The 22,112-nt window shown below is 45.8% G+C and overlaps 1 protein-coding gene across 4 annotated transcripts in view; it reads left to right on the top strand.

The window, feature by feature from the left end:
• The window catches only part of USP54 (ubiquitin specific peptidase 54), a 204,447-nt gene that overhangs the window by 166,345 nt on the left and 15,990 nt on the right, over nt 1-22,112 (top strand). For all 4 annotated transcript variants that reach the window (XM_014601451.3, XM_019497156.2, XM_019497155.2 and 1 more), the window contains exons 13-17: nt 7,644-7,775; nt 7,984-8,364; nt 11,419-11,650; nt 12,979-13,118; nt 19,447-19,620. In XM_014601451.3, the coding sequence (XP_014456937.2) occupies nt 7,644-7,775; nt 7,984-8,364; nt 11,419-11,650; nt 12,979-13,118; nt 19,447-19,620 (1,059 nt within the window). The remainder of the gene's footprint in view (nt 1-7,643; nt 7,776-7,983; nt 8,365-11,418; nt 11,651-12,978; nt 13,119-19,446; nt 19,621-22,112) is intronic.

The following is a 22,112-nucleotide window of genomic DNA, read 5'->3' as shown; positions in this document are numbered from 1 at the left end:
TTTAACATGCTCTTCTGGTTTGTCTTGTCTCTAGGCATTATATTTACTAGGTTGGGATATAACTATGGTTCAAAATTATGCCCAGCTAGGCAAATATATGGCTTGTGTGTCAGACTTCATCTGCTCCTTATAATAGTGCCCACCACTCCCTACCTGCTCTTAGCCAGCAACCCACTTCCTCTTTCAAGTGCTAGGCCTCAGTGCATGAGGTACCATAATTTTTAGCGTAGTGCATCTGTGCCAGGGGTGGGCAAAATATGGCCTGTGGGCCAGACCCAGCCCATCAAAGGATTTTGACCCACCTGGCCCAGGTGCAGGGGCCAGCCTGGGCTGTGGTGTCAGCAGCTGGTCTTGGTGCCTCCGGGCGTGCAGTAGGGCTGGGGCAGCACAGTGGCCAGACTCGCTTCCCAGCAGTCCCTGTAGCAGCAGCTCCTTCTAGCTGCCACTGCCAGTGTCCACCACCAGACCCAGCCCTGCTGCCCAGGTACCCTGGCCCATCCGTTCCACACTTGCTGAAGGTGCTAGATGGAGTGGATGGGCAGGGTCTTTGTAGAGACTGGTTTGGGACCTGCAGGGCCAGGGTGCACTTGGCTAGGTGGATAGGATAGGGTTGCGGGCAGGTGGGGAGTGGCGTCCAGGAACAGAACAGGCAGGTGGGGCTGGGATGAGAATTGGGATCATGGGGTGGTGACAGCACGGGGCTGGGGCCTGAGGCAAAGCCACAATCCACTGCCTGCATGTCACTTCAGTGGATGCCAGTTCCACGGGCAGGAGCATGCAGGGAGCGGATCATGGCTTGGCCCTAGGCCTTGGCCCTGCAATCTCAATCCTGGCCCTACACATCTGACCTGCTCCCAGACACCACTCCTTGCTCACCTGTGGTCCCATCCCATCTGCCTGATCGCAAGTGAGTCCCGGGTGGTCTCTGTGGGTTGCTGGGCAGTGACACTGTGGGGTCCAGGACAGAGCTGCAATCCACGCTGCAAAACCCTGCCTCTGGAGCAGGTGCTGGTTCTGCAGGCAGAGGCGTGTGGGGAGAGGGTCACAGGTCTGCCTCAGGCCTTGGCCCCATGCTATCACCACTCAGTGATCCCAATCCCAGCCCTCCCAACCCATCCTGCTCCTGGGTGCAGCTCACTGTCTGCCCACGGCCCCCTCCCATTGGCCAAAAGCAGGACAGAACTATTTAGGGAGTTTTGGTGAGCTGTTGCAGGAGCAGGGAGAATACTGACCCGGCCTGTGACAGCTCACCAAAACTCCTTAAGTGTCCCTCCTGCCCAAATAAGTGCCCACCCCGATCTATGTAAAATGCAGTTTTGAAATGGATGGGCAATTTGCATTTTGCAGATTCTGAATTGAAATAACTGCTCATCTTTGAGGTGAGCTCTCATCTCCAATACTTAGTTCCATTTAAAATACATGGCAGTGGTCCTGAACATCCCATGCCTCCCGAGGCTGGGGAGGCATGGCGACTGCCCACAGGTGGCAGTGTTGGCGGTGGGGGTTTAGTGGCGGTGAGCAGGAAGCTTCCGCAGGCAGCCATGGCAGTGTCGGGGCAAGGGCTGGCGAGTGCCACTGAAGGTGTCAGCAGCGGGGTGGGGGTGGCGAGTGGCGACTGCTCGCAGGTGCCTATGGCAGCGTCCAGAGCAGCTAATCTCAGGGGGTGCACCGCCAATTTCAGGAGGTACACATGCACCTGCATGCACCCCCTACGCTTCACCGATGGCAGTGGTACTTCCATTCACTGGGAAGAGCATAGGACGGTTGTCTGCCTGCACTGTATAGGCAAGTTGATAGGAACTTTGAGAAGGTGGAGCAGCTGTACTGTTGAGCAGTTTCAGAAAAGTTTGGCTGGAGAATTTGTAGTGGAGAGGAGATCAATTAGATGTTTGAAGGTTTAGATCCATCTTCTTACCTAGGACCTAGCCAGCTGGTTCCTGACTACAGCACAGGCCTTTAAAATTTTCTGATAAAGAACTACATCTGTTAGTATGGGAACTTTCCATATATCAAGTGTGTGATTTGATAACAAGTATTATTAAAAAGTAGAAAGTATGTGCCTCTTGTAACAAAGCTATCTGTAATCAGCATGTTTCTTTGATATTATTTTATTTGACAGGTTCTTGCCCTTCTGTTTGGAGTAATGTCTATGTATCCTTATATGGTCCCATTTTTTTTATATATATATATATATTCTTTATATGATATATATATATCATATGAAAGGTCATGTTGTAGATGCAGTTGGAAGCAGAATTGGAGCAAATATTTCTCACAGTGAAGAGCTGGAGAGGTGATTATTTTTTTAAGGTATTGTTTAGCACTCCTGCACCCCTTATCATTGGTTCAAGCATTCAGTAACTACGTTGAATGCTTTGGCTCTAGGCAATTTTTTTCAGTCTGAAAATATATATTGTTATATGCAATATGTAGCAATTAGTGTTTCAAATATTTCTGGCAGGTGCTTTGGGCTGGGGAGTTCTATGAGCCCAGAGGCTGATCTAGTCTTATGCCACTCTAGGAATTCACTGCAAATGAGATGAATGTCCATATCCTAAGTGCTCTACTGATATTCCAGAGATTATATTGGAGACCTATCTCAACTTTTAATTCCCTTCTCTTTTATCCCCTCCTGGGCTTTGTGGTTGCAAAGACACTATGAATATCATTGTTTTGCTGTGAAGCTATATAATCCCTTGAGCATGAGGTACCATGTAAGTAATATACCCAGCAGGAATTATATTTTTCATGTGTTTGTTTAAGTGCAGCACATCAGCAGAAAGGAATCTCAGTCATAGTTGACTCGAAGATGAATATGAGTTGACAATGTGATGAAATGACCAATAGAGCTAACCGCACTCTATCATGCGTTAATAAGTGCATCATGAACAGGTCTAGGGAGGTGATACTTCCCCTCTATACAGTACTGGTAAGGCCACAGTTGGAGTACTGCATTCAGTTTTGGGCGCCACACTTCAAGAGGGATGTGGATAATCTTGAAAGGGTCCAGAGGAGAGCCACTCATATGATTAGAGGCCTGCAGGATAGGTCATATGAGGAGAGGTTGAGGGACCTGGATCTCTTCAGCGTCCATAAGAGAAGGCTAAGAGGGGATTTGGTGGCCATCTACAAATTTGTTTGGGGGGAGGGGTAGTGGTGCAAGGAATAGGAGATAATCTGTTTACCGAGGTGTCCCTTGGAGTAACTAGAAACAATGGCCACAAACTGACAGAGAGCAGATTTAGACTAGACATTAGGAAGAACTTCTTTATGGTAAGGGTTACCAGAATCTGGAGTGGGCTTTCAAGTGAGGTGGTGCTCTCCCCTACCTTGAAGGTCTTTAAGAAGAGACTGGACAAACACCTGCCTGGGGTCATCTGACCCCAGCACTCTTTCCTGCCCAGGGCAGGGGGTTGGATTTGACGATCTGCTGAGGTCCCTTCTGACCCTGAAAATCTATGAAATCTATTAAAAGAAATCCTATCTTGTTAATTTAGTGAATTCAGAAAAGTGCTAGATGGATGGCTTTGAAGACTGAAATTCTCTGTCTATTGTAACAGGGAGCCAGAGGCTCCTATTACTTGAAGGTATAGACAGCAGCAGGGCTATCCCCAGGTGGGGAAGGGAGACTGCGTGATATGAACTGGGTGCAGGGGAATAGGCTACAAGTGCTTAATGTAGGGTCAGTTGCCCAGCAATAGTATAATAGGACAGAGCCCTGCTTGAGCAGTAGGGACACTGCTAAGGCAGCAAGGGTGGCAACAATAAGCTGCCCTGAAGGCAGCCTGGTCATCAGCAGGGATCCAGGTTTTCCACAGTGGCAGATTTACCATGAAACAAACCATGTGGTGGCCAGAACAAATCTGACAGATGACTGAGCTTAATAAGCATTGCAAGTCGCAAAGCGGTTCAGTCTTACTGCATTCTGAGAACTGTGCTGTACACGTGGTTATTTGAAGTAGTCTAACAAAGAATTTGCTTCGCCATTTTTTCACTGTCTTGAATATTCTTTTTCTTGTCTGGGTCCTGACAGGGGGCCCCAAAAAATGAAGCTGCGCACAGGGTCCCACTAACTCTAAATCCACCACTGGTTTTCTGTTTCCTGCAGAAAAATGGAGAAAACCACAGATTTCCTGTTCTTATCAGAGAAAACATGGATTTTCTCTTTTAGCAGAGAAACCCACAGATTTCCCGCTTTTGCAAAGAGCTCTTGCAGGCTGGCAGAGTTCCAGCCTGCAAAAGCTGATTGCAAAATGGGCGGGAAAGCCCCAGCTCTGCCTGGTAGGGCTGTGCAAAACATCATCGCTTCATTTTGATGTCCATTTTGCCGTTTCGAAGGGACAGTGTTTTGTTTTGTTGTTTCATTTTGTTTTGAAGCACTGTCCCTTTTCATTTTGTCAAAACTGTTTTGACTCGTTTCGACATTTCGCCCATGGGCTATAATGCGGAATCATGAAAATGCCTAAAACACTGTCATTTGTTGCCTAATTTGGATGCAAATTGCAGAGATAGTAGCCCCTTCTGAGGGCATGAAACCTCCCAGGTTTCAAGGAGATAGGTGCAGAGGTTTCTTGGAAACTTCACCTCAAAGTCTTGAAAGCAAAATTTGCCAGCAGCAGCAGCCTCCTGTCATCTGGGCGCAGAGCCAAGGGCTCATGCCCCCAGGAGGGCTGCAGGGCTGTGCTATGGGGCTAGCGCAGCTGATTGGAATGGTGGCAAGAGGTGGGCAGAGCTGGCGCTGCACTCCGATCAGCTCTGCCAGCCCCATGGAGCACAGCCCAGCAGTAGGAGGTGGGGAGAGCCAGGGCTGTGCTCCCCGCCAGGCTGAGGTATACGGAGCTGTGGAGCCACTCAGGGCGCAGCCCTGGCTCTCCCCTGCCTTCCACCACTGGGCTGCTTCGAAACTTGGAACGTTTTGAAACTTTTGAAACATTTTGAGTGCCCTCATTTAATTTTAAAGCTGTTTCGCTGCTTTTTGTTTCATTTTGATTTTGCTGTTTCAAGCTTAAAACATGTCAAAACAGCTTTGAAACAAAACACTTGGCAAAATTTTGTGAAGTGGGCTGGTAAGTGGGGCTTGCTGGGGGCTTTTGGGGCAGGGCTGGCGGGGGAGTTGGCTAGGGGCTGAAGGAGCAGGGAGGTGTTGGGGAAATACATGGAGTGCCCGGCCGGCTCCACATCTCTCCGCTTCTGGCTGGAGTGCCTGGCCCGGGGCACGTGAAACTGGAGCAGCATTAGCAGCCCTTAAGGGAAGCTGCACATGAAGGCACTGGCCCTGTTATATCAGGAATTCTTTATAAGACTAAAGGAGTGTAGTAGAATAGGCAATCCTGTTAGTGACTGAATAGACCACTCAAGAAGAGAGAGGGTAGTCAGCATTACCTGTGAAGGGCAGGAGATAGCAGTATTTGTTAGGTTGGAATGAGCCATAAAGTCACTATCTGTAATGAATCCAGACTTTTACTGTCCTGTAGAGTTATAAATTTCTGTTCCCACACTCATCTTCTGGAGATGTTTGGTAAATTCCCTTCGAGTACAAGGATTGTGAGGTCAGAGAGGGGACAGGTTGTGAAAAATATGCTTCTACTGGTTTTTGTTCATCTCTGTCCTTTATATTTTTTTCTGTGAGAGTTTTCTGTTGTGTAGTTTTCATCTGGTTTCACCCACGTAGTTTCCAGGGGAGCATTTGGTACACTGGATGAGATATACCACATTTGGTGATTTACATGTGTAGGATCTGTAGATTATGATGATTTTTTGGGAGGGGTGTTGATTGCTGTAGTACTGGAGAAATGCGGACAGGTTTTGCATTTATTCCTGAAGTAAGATTCAGTCCCATTTGGAGTTTTGATCAGAGGGGGTACGTTGATTGATGGATGGGAAGGCAAGAGTATCAATCTTCTGATCTATGTCAGTTAAGTTGATCTTTTTAAATATTTTCACCTTATATAAGAGACCCAGATCTAGCACTAGTGGAGAGTGTGTGTGTGTGTGTATCTGTCTCTCTTTTTCTCTGCATCTCTCTGTCTGTCTTTGTGTGTCTCTCTATCTGTCTATTAGATTATTAAACCACTGGAAAAGCCCTAACCTGCTATTGCTATCAGAACAAAAAAACCTAAGTTAAAATGCTAACTAAAGAAATCATGCTCTCTGAGTGCAACAGTAGCTACTTTTATCACCATGGGAACCACTTCAAGATACTGTGTATCTTTATAGACTGAAAGAACAGTGCTATATGCCTGCTGTCATCCAAAGCTCATGCTGTGAAAGAGCAAGCTTCCCTGAAAACCACTTTCTGGCATGTCACCTAAACCCTCTTCACTTATCACTCCCTCCTTATCTGCTCTCCTACCACCTTTATTATTCTGTTCTTGTTTTCTTTGCTTTCATATGTACTGCCTCTTTTTAAAGAGGACCTGCTACAGAATCACATTCTTCCATTGCTTTGCAGACCTGCTGAAACATGAGACATTTTCAGGTTGCTAGCTTTTTTAAAAAATTGATTCCCCACACTTCCTTGTACATTGCTGGGACCCTAGCTGACTTCCTGCCCTTTGGGCAGGGGGCTGAACTCGATGATCTTCCGAGGTCCCTTCCAGCCCTAATGTCTATGAAATCTATTGTATCATCTTAAGTTGTTGGTGTAGCTTCTATGCCGAAAAAATAGATTCTTCTTTTAATATTTTTAATTTTGGTTTTTATTTTAAAAGATTAGCTTGTCTTTGTTAATTCTAATTCAAGTTCTGTGATAAGGGCTTCTTGGAGGGAGGAAATGGTTTGGAACTATCAGTTTCTTTTGTAGAGCCTCTTGTCAGTTATCCAATTTTTATTCACTAGCCATCTATGTCAGATTGAAGTTGGTGACATAAAGGCTGCTAAGCCTTTGTATTTCATTCCCAAATTTCTTGCTTGTTCTCCACCTCTGCTGGGAGCAATCATGAGTCTGGATTGCCTTCTCATTTGGACTACTCATGTGAGTGAAGCCACTCATATGTTTTTGTTGAAGGCTTGAGGATACAGGAGTGACAATCACAAAACTTGGGTGCTCACACTTGTAACAGTTTTGTGAATCTCATCCTAAATTATTTTACATCCAATAATAATAATAATAATAATGTGATATTAGGCTTGTTGTCTGGTCTGAGTCTAAAGACTCTTTTTAAAATGAAAAAAATACTTACACAGAAAACGTTTGCTAAATTGAGAGCAAAGCCTTTCTTACTCAGCTGATGCAAAGAGAAAGAATTGCTATAGTAGGCAAGAAAGAATTTGAGAAGAGTAAAATCAAGCTAGCTGTGTTAGTGTAATAGCTGCATATGACCAAGAGAGAAAGGACTGCTGCAAGAGGATTAGAGTTGCAAGATAATGGTGTCCCTGGAGGATTATGAGACTGCCTTTTGTCCTTGTGAATGATCAGTCTCATTAACCAGTCCCTGGAGTCGCCGTGTTGATCTCTTACTACTTTAAAAAAACCCTTTAGATACAAATTATTTAAAGTAAATGCCTTTGCTTACCAGAAACTGCCACTTAGCATTGGAGTGCCTCAGCAGCTCACAGGGAGCAAGAGGCCTACTATTCTTAGCGTGTCAAACAGCCAGTCCGAAGGCTCTTGCCATCTAAACTGTGTTCTTTTATTCTTTCAGGACACCTGACTGACAGTGAATGTAATCAGAAGCATATTTCCAAAAAGGGCTCACTGACGGACCGCAAGAGGAGTTCTAGTCGGTCTCGGCGAAAAGGGGATGAAGCACAGTCTTCAGGGTATCACAGTGAAGGCAAGGGTTTTAGTTCCTTTTTCAGTTCCTCTTTGTATCAGTCTTTCTGATCTTCCATGTGTATGTGTATCTGTCTCATTGCTGCATGTCTTCCTGTCTCTGTGTTTTTGCGTGTCTTTGTCTTTGCTTTTCCCCTTCTGTATGATTTCATCTTGTTTAAAATGAAGTTATTTTTGTTCTTCTTGATGCCTTTTTCTGTAATCTTTAGGGGAAACATTGAAGGAGAAACAAGCCCCCAGAACTGCCCCCAAACCATCCAGCAGTACCAGCAAGCTGAGGGAGTTTAAAGAGACAGTCAGCAATATGATCCACAGTAGACCAGCTCAGACCTCACAAAGCAACCAGAGCACTCCTCGTGGAAGGAGTGTCAGTGATCAGGCCGAGATGCGGTCCTCCAAAAACCTGCCCGCACATTCTCAAAACTGGGAAATAGAGAGTTCCAGCAGCGAGTCCAAATCCAGTTCATCTTGCAAATATCGACCAACGTGGAGACCTAAAAGGGAATCTCTGAACATAGACAGCATCTTTAGTAAAGACAAGAGGAAATATTGTGGCTACACACAACTCAGCCCCTTCTCCGAAGATGCAGGTAAGAGGGGAGTGGGGAGATATATTAATTGTGATGTATTGGGAATTTAGGTCAGGTACAGAATTTATCATAACCATTGGTATACTGGTAACTTAAAGTAGTAACACCAGATGTCACTTAACACATACTTCATCCCGTTGTTGTTGGTTATTGTAGGATGCTGAGGAGCATCCTTGATGTGTAGAGGTGTGTGTATATATGTATGTGTGTGTGAGCATACACTATGCAGTGTCTGTATTGCTTCTTGTGTTTAAATGTGGCACTCTTTTATATTCCATGCATGTATAACTGAGGAATGAAACACTGTTATACACTCTGTTTAGCCTAGCTGAGACAGCATAGGCAACTAGGAATTTATTACACAGGACAACCATCTTTATTGGTCATGAATGTGATCTCCAGGGCTGGTCTGCTACCTCTTATCAGTGTATGTGTTTCATAGTCTATCTCCCTTCCTTCTGCTAATTGCAACATGTATGTTATGATATCTAAGTCTAAAGAAGAAAAGAATATTCCCTACTAGTCTTCCTGCACTGAGTCTCTCAGGGTGACATAGACCTAGTAACTGCTCACAATTTACCTGGGCCCACTTCTCATTGCAGCACAGCACAGCCTACAGATGAAGGGTGAAGCCCTGTTTTATAGGACTTTAAACAATGAAGTTCCTGGTGGAAAATGGAGTTCCTAGAATTCACAAATACTTCCCTAGCTTGCAGATGGAACAAAAAGCAATGCAGCTGTATCATCTTGTTCCCTGTGCAATTGAAAAGAGGATTCTTCTGACCCCTGCAGAGGGTCTTGAGGACAGAGATCTACTAATGCCCCTTCTCTGAGCCCATAGACTGCTGGAGCTGCTCTTTCATGGTTGTGGGTGGGTGGATTAACAAGTGAAAGAGAGGGAAGGGCAGGAGTGATCTTTATGATTAGTGGTTTGCACTTGGGAGGCTGTACTTGGGGAATCTAGGAGGAGTTAAAACAGGGGTAGGGAAAATATGTCCCACTGGCAGGATCCAACTTGCCAAAGGATTTTGTCCAGCCTATGGCGGGTCCCTCAGTCCCACCTATCCCAGGTGTAGGAGGCAGCCCAGGCTGTAGTGCATGCAGCTGGTTCCATCACCCATGCAGTGGGGCTGGGGCAGCGCAGTGGCCAGACTCAATTTCCCAGCAGCCCTGGCAGTGGTGGCTTCTTCCAGCTGCTGCAGCCACCAACCCCGCCCCCCTTCCTGGAAACCCTGGCCCGTCTGCCCCACACCCATCACAAGGGGCAGGAGCCATGTGGGCAGGGCACTCGGTTGAGGACTGGGATGGGGCCCCTGGCAGGTGGGGAGTGACGTCCACGAACAAGATGGGTGAGTGGGGCTGGTGAGATCTGGGGATCTTGGTGCAGTGACAGCACAGGGCTGGGGCCCAGAACAGATCTACTACCCACACACCCCTGCGATCATTTCGTGGGCAGGAGCATGCAGGGAGCAGATCGTGGCTCTGCCCCAGGTCCAGCCCCATGCTGTCACCACACTGAGATCCTGGCCTGGACCCTGGATGCAGCTCCCTGCCTAGCCTTGGCCAGATCCCTTCTATCTAGGTGCATACCCTGCCCATGGAGACCCCAGGATCACAGGGTGGTGACAGTGTGGAGCTGGGACAAAGCCCTGGTTCTGCATGCAGGGACATGCAGGGAGCAGATTGTGGCTCTGTACTGTCACTGCTGCACAATCCTGGAGTCTCCATGGAGACCGGCTGGGAGCTGCATGGACAAGTCATGCAGCTGGGCAGACAGGATGGGGTTGTGGTTGGGTGGGGAGCTGTGCCTGGGGCTGGGTCCAGGATCTTGGGAAGCTGACAACACGGAGCTGGGGCCTGGGGCAGAGCTGCAATTTGATCTTTGCATGCCCCTGCCTGCAGAATCAGCACCTGTTGCAGGTGCATGTGGGCAGCAGATCATGGCTCTGCCCTGGCCTTGACTCCATGCCGTCACCACCCTGTGACCCGTTCCATGATCCCAGGCTTGTCAAGCCATCTTTCTCTAGAATACCCCTTCTCACCCTCCTATCCCACATAGGGAGTTTTGGTGAGCTGTTGCAGGGGGGTGTTACTGATCCGGTCCACAACAGCTCAGCAAACCTCCCTATGCGGATTGCCAACCCAATTGCCACCCCTGTTTTAGAACATAAAAATTACCATTTACTGGGTCAGACCATAAGTCCATTTTACTCAATATCCTGTGTCACACAGTGGCAGAGAGTATTGAGAAGAGGGAAAGATGGAAGATATCAAGTAAAATGATCTGGAAATTGAAAAATTGAGAAAGGTGGGAAAATCTTTGAGATGATGCACGGGAGAGAGAACTCAGTTTGTGGAAAGGAAGAAAAAGGTGCTAGAGAGAACAAATCAGAATAGCAGGTAGGGAACAGTATTTAAAGCCTACAGGGGTAGATATAAGATTTACAAAAGCCATGTCATGAATTCCATTAAACAGATTAACTGAAATCTGAATGGTAAGAAGTTAATAATGAATGGTTCATGTCAAAAGGCAGTGTTGCAAACAGCTACAATGCACCAGAGAATGTAAAGCCCAGCTCTCACGTCAAGAAACATAAAATCTGAAGGCACGGATAGGTATTGTATACAAAATACATTAATTCTCAAATGCAGAGAATGAGGGAGAGAAAGGAATTCCCTGTCTCTGGAATACCTCTACCCTCTCCTGGCTGTTATTTTAATAGTCCTGACATGGTTTAATCTAGGCTTGTCAAGAGTCTTTAGATTAAACAAATTCTACTAAATGGCAGGAATTTATTTTTAAATCTGCTGGTGGAGAATGCCTTTGAGGTCGCCTACTATGCTTTATTTCCCTCATCTCTTTGGATATTACTTAGTATTTTCAGAGATGCTACAAAAGAGATGCTTGGACTCCTTGATTTGGATTGTTTAATCCCTGAATTTAGAGACAGCACATTTGTTTCAATCATTGTCAGGAAGCCAAAATATTAGTAAGTTAGCTTGATGGAATTAAATTTGACTTTCCTGCCAATCCATGTTTCTTCCTTTTGACAGGTAAAGAATTTACAGAAGATGAGCTGAAAGAACCAGCTCCTCCAGAAATGAAGCCAACCCAACCGTACATTAGATGCAAGTATGGGGGTTTAAGTCGGGGCACCCAGCACGTAATAGATCAGCATCCTCGTCTGATTCAGAGGATGGAATCTGGCTATGAAAGCAGTGAGCGCAACAGCAACAGCCCAGTCAGTTTGGACATGCCCTTATCAGAGAGCTCTAGCACCCACAGGTAGACTGTAATAAGATGTATTGTTGGATTTTTGTTTCTCTTATAACCCTGCATACTGGGACCTCTGAGGACTAAACTGTAGTTCTACAGCAAGTGTAGTTCTATGGCTACAGTTCTTGTAGAATCTAATGTGGGTAGATATCGGAAAGAATAAGAACCAGAATAAGATGTACCATGTACTGTTGTTGGGTCTAATGTATATGGTTTACAATCAGTGAAAGGAGAGATTTCAGAAGAGGGTTCAACAATGTAGAGAATGGAGGATAAAATGATGCATGTAAGGACAGAAGCCCTTTCTTTTAGCCACTGATAATAACTCAAGGTGCTGGCATCAGGTAAATTCTTTTGTTTGGAAACTAATTCTTTCCATTTGAAGAAGTCATCTTCCCTGTTGTTTGTGTCTTGGATTATTTTCTTATGGTAAGAATGTTTGTATCAAGTCTCTGATTTGTACTTGTAAGACTCAGTGTCTCATGACCCTTTCTGCTTATAGACTTCATTGAGGGGTTTGGAACACAATGTACACAAATTAGTGCACAGCAGTATCCTTCTCAACCAGTGAGAGTCATAAAGAAAAAAGCATGCTCAGGGATTTGCAGAAAAGGTTGCATCACGGCTTTCAAAAATATGTTGAAAAGTCAACTAGATCTAGAAAGGGGCTTTAGCATGCACAGCTTGCTCAGGCTTGCTGAAGGTAAACAGTCATATTCAGTGTAGACATTATCTCCAGCTTCATAATTTCAAAGGAATGAAAATTTGTGCTGTGTTACCTGTAGAAAAATGGTTATGTGACACACCTACAATTAGTATTCCCTGTGAGCCATGTTCTGCAAGGAGCCACATATACTATCTATTCTTTCTGAGAACTATTTTTGCAGTTTTGTACGAATGAGTGTACCTAGGACTAAAACCAAAAAGAACTGGAGTCTGAAGGCTCTGATTCACTTTTTATGATCTCTCTCAACAAACAAGGTTTAAGGTGCCATAGTTTGTGCTGATGGTAAGGGAAATTATTTTAACACTTCTGGATTCACAAACAGTGCTCAGATTCCATTGTCAATACACCAACAAAATCCTAAGAAGTTATCATTTGTAGAGGAAAATGGACTCTTTCCTCCCCAAGATTTTCCCATGATATCTCTTTAAAATACTTTCAGGCTTAAGACTCTGAAAGTAAGTTGAAAATTAAATGTAATTTTGAGATTGTGCAAATACATGTGTTCTAGGGTGGTGGTAGTGATAATTAATCCCCCACTCAGCATTTTATGCCTCTCTACCTGTTTAAAAGGTGGGCCATGTGCTGACCTGTGTTAATTTTATTTTTGGAGGGATCCTTACATGAAGCGAGTTGGTGGACTGGTACCTGCCTGGCGTAACATCCCAAAATCTCACAGCAGCAGCATCTTGGAAGTGGAGTCTTCTTCATCAGCCAGTGGTTGGATGAACAGCATTCACTTCATTGGGAATGGTAAAATACCCTTTTTAAATCCAGAGATCATCAGGATGTTGCAATATAAACTGTCCAATTGAGCCAGGTGCAAGGAACCTAAAAGAAGACTAAGGAATCTGATAGGGCAGAAGTGTCAACGATATCACCTATGTAGCTGTTTCATGTGGCTTGCAAGGTTCCTAGAGGGGTCAGAAATTTGGGGGCAGGGTGTGGGGTTGGGGCCCATCACTGAATTCCTAGTTACTAATCATATTGTGGACATGTATTTGGAGGGGTGGGGGAAGCAACAGCTATGTTAACCCCGATGCTGCTGCTGCTTGCCTTGCCACCACTACCATGGTCCACATTTAGCCTAGGAACCAGGTGAATTTAACGTCACTGTGTAGAGCTTTGACTTATCACTGATAAAAATGAAATGCGGTTGGTCATCTTGTTGGAAAATTCTGGCACATAGTTTTCTCCCCCTTTCATCTGACTGCATAAGCAGAGGAAAAGACTATCTTGGTAGAGATTCCTTTTATTTGCTAAAGCTAATGTCTGCTCTGATGTGTGCTAATTAGCATGCATTGGAACAGACTTGATTAATCGAGCATGCTAATTAGTACACTCCTTAGCACACTTGAGCAGCCTCCACGTCATGTGTATTCAGCGTCCCTGCACTTCAAAATGGTGGTGGAGGTGCTTTAACTAAAGCTCGTCAAATGAGTTTTAGTTAAAGCGCCTTTGCCACCATTTTCAAGTGCAGGATGCTGAATATATGTGATGCTTCAGGTGGTTTAATTAGTGTGACTCTTGGAGCCCTCCCTTCACCGTGTAAAGATGCACTAAGGCTTTACCTAAATTTGCAAAGAATTGGTTGAAAAATACAAGCATAGTAAAAGGTCTCATTTTTTCAGGGTAGGAGAGGGTTATTTCTAGTGACTCCCTTCTTCTGCCATGGATTGTTTGTTGGGTCAGTGGATCCAGGGATGAGGCTATGCTACAGGGGATCTGGAAGAAATGCTGCAGTTTTTCTTCCACAGGCATTGATGTAGAGGACACAATTACAAACCAAATTTCTTGAGGAAGGGAAAGGAAGCAGCCTAGCACATTCTTGCTTAATTTATATTGAAGTGTACAAGTTGCTCCCTGATTGCCAATAAGCAAGATACATTGCAGAAACAGCTGCCTTTTGGAATCAAAGAAGCTGAGAGACAGGAAAGTCACCCTCTTCTCAAACTGGCTAAAAAGTCATTTTCTGGCAAGATTGTAAAAGTCTCATTTTGTGGTTCATTTTCACTTATTTGGTTCAAAAGATTCCATTTTAAGTAAATTCTAAGTGGACAGTTTTCCTCTATTTAGTCTAAGCTCCATTGTCATCTAGAAAAGTAAATCCAATGCGGTTTGTGAAAGCTCTGAACTATGCAACTTGTGTCAGTGCTCAGCTCTGGGATTCCTAATGGTGGCATAAGGAAACAAGCATCAGCATTTATCAATAGAGTCTGAACGTGCTGGTACTGAGGTTATACCCCAGTGCACCCACCTGGTTTAGTATAGGCACTCTCTAGCATCCTTAGAGTGCATGCCCAGTTCAGACTGCAGGGCATGTCCCTGAGACTTTGGTGTTGGGCTGTGTTCACCCCTGAGGGAGGCCTCAACACTCGCCTGTCATGACTTGGTCTTCCTTTCAGTAGTGGGACTGTCCCTCAGGGAATCCCACAGACCGGGCGCTGCCCTTTGTGGGCCTTCTTGGGGCTCCATCTCCCCTATTTCCTAGCCATACACCAGCCCTCAGGATGACCAGGTGATGGATTGCCGGCCTGTCCCTTTGATGTTCCCTCCTGCTCTTGTCCCCTCTTGCCCATCCCTCAGTGTCTCTCTTTGCCCCGGGTATCTACGGGGTGTGTGACCAGTCCTGTCTCAACATCCGCTCTGACCTTGTTGTGATGTCAGGAGCTTTATGGGTGGTACGGCTTGCCAGTAATGTAGCCCCTCCCCTCGACTTGCCTACCATGACTTTGCTGTTAACTATCAAGAGAGGGGCTCAGTGAAGATCTTCCCAGAGGGGCTTCCTGTCAATGGCTGTACTCACGGTTGCTTGGCGCGATGTTCCACGGGGCTCCACCTCCCCTACACCCTGTACACTCGCCATCCGGTTATGTGATGGTCTGACATTGGCTTTGGTCTGGCGGGCTTGCCTGTGGTCTGCTTCGGGGGAAGGGAAGAGCACTCGGCTGAATGGCTCAGCCAGCTCGTGTCCCTCAGGTCTTGATGCCCAGACCCTTTTCCCTGTCCCTGGGACTTTCCTCCTTTCCTCTTTTTTCTTTCCTTCTGTAGTCTTCAAAAAAAATATTCTTCTGGAGAGGAGTGGGATGTGGAGCTGCCTCCTCTTCCCTAGCTGTCTACGGGGGGCTCAAAACCCCTCCCCTGCTCTGCCTCTTCCGGGGGGGGGCACCTGACTCTCCTGGTCAGGCTCCCACAAGGAGCTGCAGTGCTTCCCCTGCTCTGTCTCTGGCGGGGGCTCAAAGTTTTGCCCTGTGCCGCTTGCCGGTGCTGCACTGGCTGTGCTGTGCCTCTCCCTGGTGGGAGCCTCAGCACGCCAGGCGTGCTGCCCACCAAATCTCTCTCCCTCTGGCTCCTCCTCCTCCCTGCAGGTTCCGTCGGGGCTTTTAAACTTCCCTGCAGCGGCCATGCCGGCTGTCGCGATTGGTCCAGCTGTTCCCCATGCGGGGAACAGCTGCTTAAACAGCCGGTGTAACGCCGGCTTGTGCGGCCGCAGCTCCTGCACTGCCGGACCTGCCAGAGGTAAGTTCCCCCATCGGGGAGTCTGTTTCTGGGTTTTGGCCCCCCCCACAGTGTTTACCCTCGCCTCCTTTAGAGCCTGTTGGGGCGTGTCGCCGCCACACTTATCTTCATGACATCACGTTCCACAGAGCTGCCTCCGCTCCTCTTCTTGACCCTGCGGGTTGATTGGGGATGCCTTCCCTGGTTTGGGCTCTGGGTGCCCTTCAAGATGATAACAGAAAACAGAAAAAAAAAAAAAAGAATAGGAAAAGAACAGTAGGGGTTCAGGCCTCAGCCCATCCCACTCATGGATCCGGCGTTTGTGGTCATCAGGATCCCTCAATGCCGTCCTCCTTGGCCCAGCTGTCCTGATGTGCCAGGTGTGTAGCCCTTTAAGGGAGCTGGGACCCTTCCTGAGACTCCCCATCCGGTTCCCCTGTGGATCTGGTGATCCTGTCAAGTGGCCCGGGGAGCAGCCTCACCTCCTGTCTCTGACTTAGCTGCTGCCCACCCTGTTTTCCCACCGCCGGCTTTTAAATCAGTTGGGCAGCGGTTTCCAGTGATGTCATCTGCTGGCACTGCTTCCAGCCGCAAATAAAAGCGGCTGATGAACTGCCCCAGCGACTCTTCTCGGTGCGGCGCAGCTTTTCCTATGGAAGGTAAGTGAGCCCCCTCCTTAGGGCTTTTTGTTTCTTCTTTCTGGCAGCTCACCCCAGCCACGGGTCCCGCCATGGGAAGGTGTTCCAGGACCTCCGTTTGTGTCCCCCTGGGACACCCAGCTAAGGTAGAAACTCAAAACAGAAGAGTGGGCCAGAGTATACTTCCCAACACTTCTTGATTATGCACAATAACTTGTCAGGTTTAAATTCAGATTGACCCAGTTCCAGTTCCCAAAAGTATAATTTAGCAGAAGTATGAATGGTGTTTTCTAAGTGTCTGACAAGTTACCCCATCCTTTTTAACCAGTTTCAAATAATAGCTGCTTGATTTTTTTTTTTAATTTTATTTTCTTTCTAAGAAACTTTTGTACTCATTTAACTCCACCAGCTTACAGACCAAAATGCTTAATGGTACAGTTTTCTGGTATAGATCCAGTTATATCTGTAAAAAAGAGGGTCTGTATTAGTATAACTTACATCTTTGTGGTACTTTTAATCATTTTGGTATAAAATCGTATCTGCCTAGAATAATGGAGGGTAACACATTTTGTGGATATCAGGCCTGAAATGTTTAAGGGAAAATTTCCCATTGAGTTTTAGTGAGAGTTAGGGGTCCAATAGCCTGTTTTCAATTAGGAGAAATCAAGGTGAAATTTTCTGTTTATCAAATGGATGGGGCAGCAGGAAAGAGCTGGAGTCATTTTTTAATCAGTAATTAGTTTTAAAAAGCTTTGCCAACAATCCTTTCCTTTCCAGAACTACTTATCAGGTTCCATTTTTTTTTAAATTCCTGTTACTTTCATAATTAGTCTGACCATTTTTAGTAATCACAACTTTAAAGAATTTGTTAAATTAACTTGCTGGTAAATTGTTCCAATTTAAGATGAGTCAGATATTTGCATACATTTGATGGTTTGTGGTGAAACTATTTGATAGACAGCTATAGATATTGCTTTCCTATGGGCATGTCAATTGAATTTCACAATTTCAGGAAATGGATTTGTCTCACTAATAATTTTTAAAAAATAGAGTCTGAATGGCTTAATTGTCAGAAGTACTGACAATGGCTTAGTTGTCAGAAGTACTGTAACAAGCTGTCTCTCTATTTCTGTGGCCTAAGCCATAAGAAATTACTAAGGAATATAAAAAAGGAAGCGGGGAAATGAAGAATGTGTCTTTATGGTGGCATGGAGTGGAAAGAGTAAATCAAGAAAATGCTCTTATAATAATATACTATTTACTTTACACCAGGGGGTTTTAATCTTTTTTAACAAGTGTACTCCTTCTGTCTCAGTTTCAGCTCATGTACCCCTTTATATTTTGTTCTTGTTTTTAAGTGGGGGTGCAGATCAAGGCCCCATGGTGAGGGAGGAGTGGGGCAGGGGCAGGCACTGCTCAGCCGGGACGGGGCAGGGCGCGGGATGGAGCTGCAAGCAGCTTGGCCAAAGGGTGCTAGGAGGGGAGTGACTCCCACTGCTGCACACACCCCAGGAGGGCATGGGGGACTGTACCCCTAGATCTGTGTGTGGGGCAAGGGTGGGCTCCTGCTGGGGGTGGGGGCGGGTGGGGGGTCCTGGCCCCAGTCTGCAGTGGCCCGCAGCCTGCCGCACCCCATGTGCAGATCTGGAACACGTGCCCCCCCCATGCCCTCCTGGGGTGCATGCAGCAGTGGGAGCTGCCACCCCCTGTGGCCCCAGACGTGTCACTTATGACTGTTCCATGCTTCACCCCAGCTGGGCAATGCCTGTCCCTGCTCCAGGTCCAGCCCCACTCCCTCCCTCACTGAGGGGACCTACAGGAGTGGGGCTATAGGCACCCGAAAATTTGCCGTAGTCACCCCCCACCCTCCATTCCAGCACCTCCGTTGCCCAATGCAAGCGCAGCATGGCCCAACCCCTTCACCTGGAAGAGCCCAGCACCCCCTCTCAGCCCCAGCCCGCAGCAGCGTGCCATTCCCCCATGCAGATCCTGGGCACAGGACTCTTTCGAGGCCCTGTAATTGGAATGAGTACACTTTAAATCCTTTAACGAGGATCTATTGGAGGGCAAGTCTGGTGCCAGCAGCCACGGTAATTCCAGCTCTCTCTCCCCCCCCCCCGCCCCGCAGTCCTGCTCCCAGCACCACCGCCGTCTACCTCCCCCCACCCCCCCCAGCACAGCCTGGCCCAGCTCCCTTCCAGGAAGAGTCTGGCATAGCCCCAGCCCGCACACAGATCTGGGGGTGCACGTAGCAGTGGGAGCTGCCCCCCCAGAGCAGCTCAGTCCTACACCCCGCCCTGGCAGGGCAGCCCTTTCCCCAGCTCCACTCCCTCCCCCCACAACATGCTTACCAGTCAGACCTGGCTGCTCTCCATGTGGCTAAGCTATGCTCCTGGCTGCCTGCATGTTGTCCTGCGGCTGCATGCACACAGAGTTCTGGGTACCCCCTACCACACTTTTAAGTACCCCTTGGGGTATGCATACTCTTGGTTGACAACCACTGCGTTGCAGCATTCCTTCCTGATTCTGCAAAGCAAACCTGTAACATTTTGGAGTTGCGGGTAAGAGGCACTATTACAGAATTTGGGAGTAGAGCCTCTGTAAGATCATGGAATTGTAACTAGAATATTATTGCATTTGGGTTTGCACCTTGGTAAGTGATAAGAACAGAGGATGCACTCTGTGAAGTGCAACAGACAGATTAGGGAACATTTTTATAGAGTAGTCCATTTGCCCTATACTTTGCAGTTTCCTTAGCCCTCTGGTTCTCCTTGCTTCATGACTAAAAATGCTTTAAAAATAAAAACGAAATGTTATTTTTAGGTTGTAAAAGGAAAGATGAACAAGGAAGGGGGAAAAGCTCAGCTATGGGTATAGAAGAAATGAAATGTGTTTTATTGACTGGCAGATAGGTCTGCTGATTTTTTTTTATTTTTTTTTTGAAGGTGGGGAGATACCTGTGCCATCAAAAAGTGAATTGGATCAATTACAGGAGGAAGTGGCCAGGCGGGCACAGGAACAAGAATTACGCAGGAAACGGGAAAAGGAAATGGAGGCAGCAATGGGCTTTAATCCTCATCCCAGCAGGTTCATGGACCTGGATGAACTGCAGAACCAGGGTAACTCATATGAGCTGGACAAGGCTGTTGGCATGGGGGTGTGCTTTGGAATATTGTGTCAGATGTGGGGGAAGTGAGGAAGACTCTTTTTGATCCTCGGGGCACTTCAGTTTTTTTCTTTACCACTCTTTCTTTTTCTGTCCTGCTACAATATTGCTTGTACCCAAAACTGTCTCCAGCACTGGCAATTGGTCTATGAAGTCTTAAAAATGTAGGGAACAAACGGACTGAATTTGTAACACCCAAGACTCTAATTTGGGATAAAGGGAAACCCTAATTGTTTTCTGTCCAAATAACAAATTCTGTCCATGCAAGGCACTAAAATAAAGATTTTACTCCCCATATATTTGTTCTTCTACACTCTTGGTAATTAATAATGTAATAATTACTAATGTTGATATCTAAACTGTTGTCATAAGAACCTGGTAAACAACACATTGAAATGAGGAGTAGATTCGCATTTATTTTAGAACTCTTTTGAGACTATCTGCTGAAGTCAAGTAGATATTGTATCAGTTACCACTGATTAATATCTTTGCAACTACAAATTATAGTGACTTTTTAAAAAAAAATGAAAACTCAGATTGTGAAATGTGAAGCTGCAGCCTCCAAAAAAATACTAATCCACTGAGCTATTGGAAACTGGTCTAGTTTGGTTCCTGGTAATGCTCTACTAAGCACATTGTAAGAAACATCTGCATTGTAGCCTTTTCTTGTTTAAAAACCAACAAACAAGCCAAGTTATGAACTTATCCCTTCCCAGCTCCAAATTACTACGTAATCCTTATGAGGTGTTTTTGTCTCTGGTTTGGGATAGATTAGGAAACCTGGATGTATTGCTTAGCGTTTCTTTTTCATTCTTTGTGGTTTTTGCATTCCAAAAACATGGCACCTATATCTTAGATGGATTGCCTGGCTGCCAAGAAGGCTTCCTGCTTATGCAAAAACTCCAGTACATTCATAACCCATTCCCCTTCAAATGAAATGGCTTTCCCTACACAAAGAAGGTTAAGTTTAGAAAATTAAAATTTAGCCTCAGTTTTACGATGCTCAAAGGCCTCATGTTTTGACTGTGAAATGCTGCTGGGCTGACTTACCCATCTTCACCTTCAGATGAAGCAGATGCTTGTTCACAAGATTTTTGTGAAGCACTTGGAATGATGTATGCAAAACATATGTCAAGGAGGCTTTTATTTTTTGAGGAGAAAAAATATTTTTTCATTCTCTACTGTCATGATATGAAACAAACCAAATTAACAGTGTTTTGCTTGAATTGGTATATTGTCATGAGCACACTGTAGGCTGTCTAATAAATGGCACTAGAGTAAGCTTCTCCTTTGTCCCTCAATTATTGCCCAAAGAATTTTTGGTTATTCTTCCCCTCTTCTCAGATTCTTTCCCACATGCTGTTTCAGTGCTACGAAGGCTGCGGTACCATTGGGCTTTAACATTCCATTTGTCTCTTGTAGTGCAGAGCATGTGTGTCCAGTGGGTGAATTCATTTATACACTGCTGAATCAGATTATCATTTCCCATGCACCTCAGAGCAGTTTCAGATGGAAACTGAACAACGTACAAGTATATGAGGAGATGACTAAATAGAAATAGCTGGCATTTGACTTGTGGAGTGGAGGAGAGGGTCTCCTCCCACTTGCACATTGGGTTACTTGTACTATTACTCTGTAGATGTGACCTAACTTTAGGTAATAGGTTCCTTGGCCATTCCCCGGGTTTCTCACCTCTCAAACTCTGGACAGATGATTTCTGGGAAAGGATCTGTGATCATGCAGCAGAGGTACAGGTACAACATGCTAAATGGTATTTGTACATACTATGTGTTATAATTTTCTTCTCATCACAGTAGATGGCATGAGAATTCTTTTAGAGCATAGGAAGTTCTTTAACAAGCTGACCACTTACCTCCCCAAAATTGCATTTTGTCATAAAGATAAATTACTCCATTCTTGCGGTTAACAAACTTATGAATCAGAAATAATTACGGCTGCTTGCAGGCATTAAAAAAAAAAAGGAAAACAAAACAAAATGTGCTTTACCAAAAGAAGCAGCACGTTACTTCGACCCAGCTCTGCAGCATCTGTATCGATCAGGCACTTCAGCAGGGTTTTTTGGTACTTACATCTAAAGTAGATTCAATCAGCTATTACGTAGAAGCCCCAAGAAAGCCTCATTAAGCGCCCACTTTATATGGACATTGAGTGAGCCAGGTCCAACTAACACTCTGCCTCTCCTGGGATGTGCTGGGCACGGCACAGAAGTACACCAAGTTTAAACTAAAGCGCCACTTTTTTTTAAAATGTCCGCAAGCAGCCTAAGAGACTGACAAAAGTTTAGTCACTGATGGTAATATTGCTGCTCCCAACACTGATTTAGCTTCTAGTTATCTTTGATTTTGTGTCTTTGGTGGGCAAATGCCAGAACAAACATTTATTGGAACTGAGATGCACCAAAGTTTGCTGTTACCAGGCTGTAAA

This window comes from Alligator mississippiensis, chromosome 6 (genome assembly GCF_030867095.1).
Source record: "Alligator mississippiensis isolate rAllMis1 chromosome 6, rAllMis1, whole genome shotgun sequence".
NCBI lineage: Eukaryota > Metazoa > Chordata > Crocodylia > Alligatoridae > Alligator > Alligator mississippiensis.
Note: the sequence above shows the minus strand (reverse complement) of the source record. Positions and strands in the feature narration are given on the sequence as shown.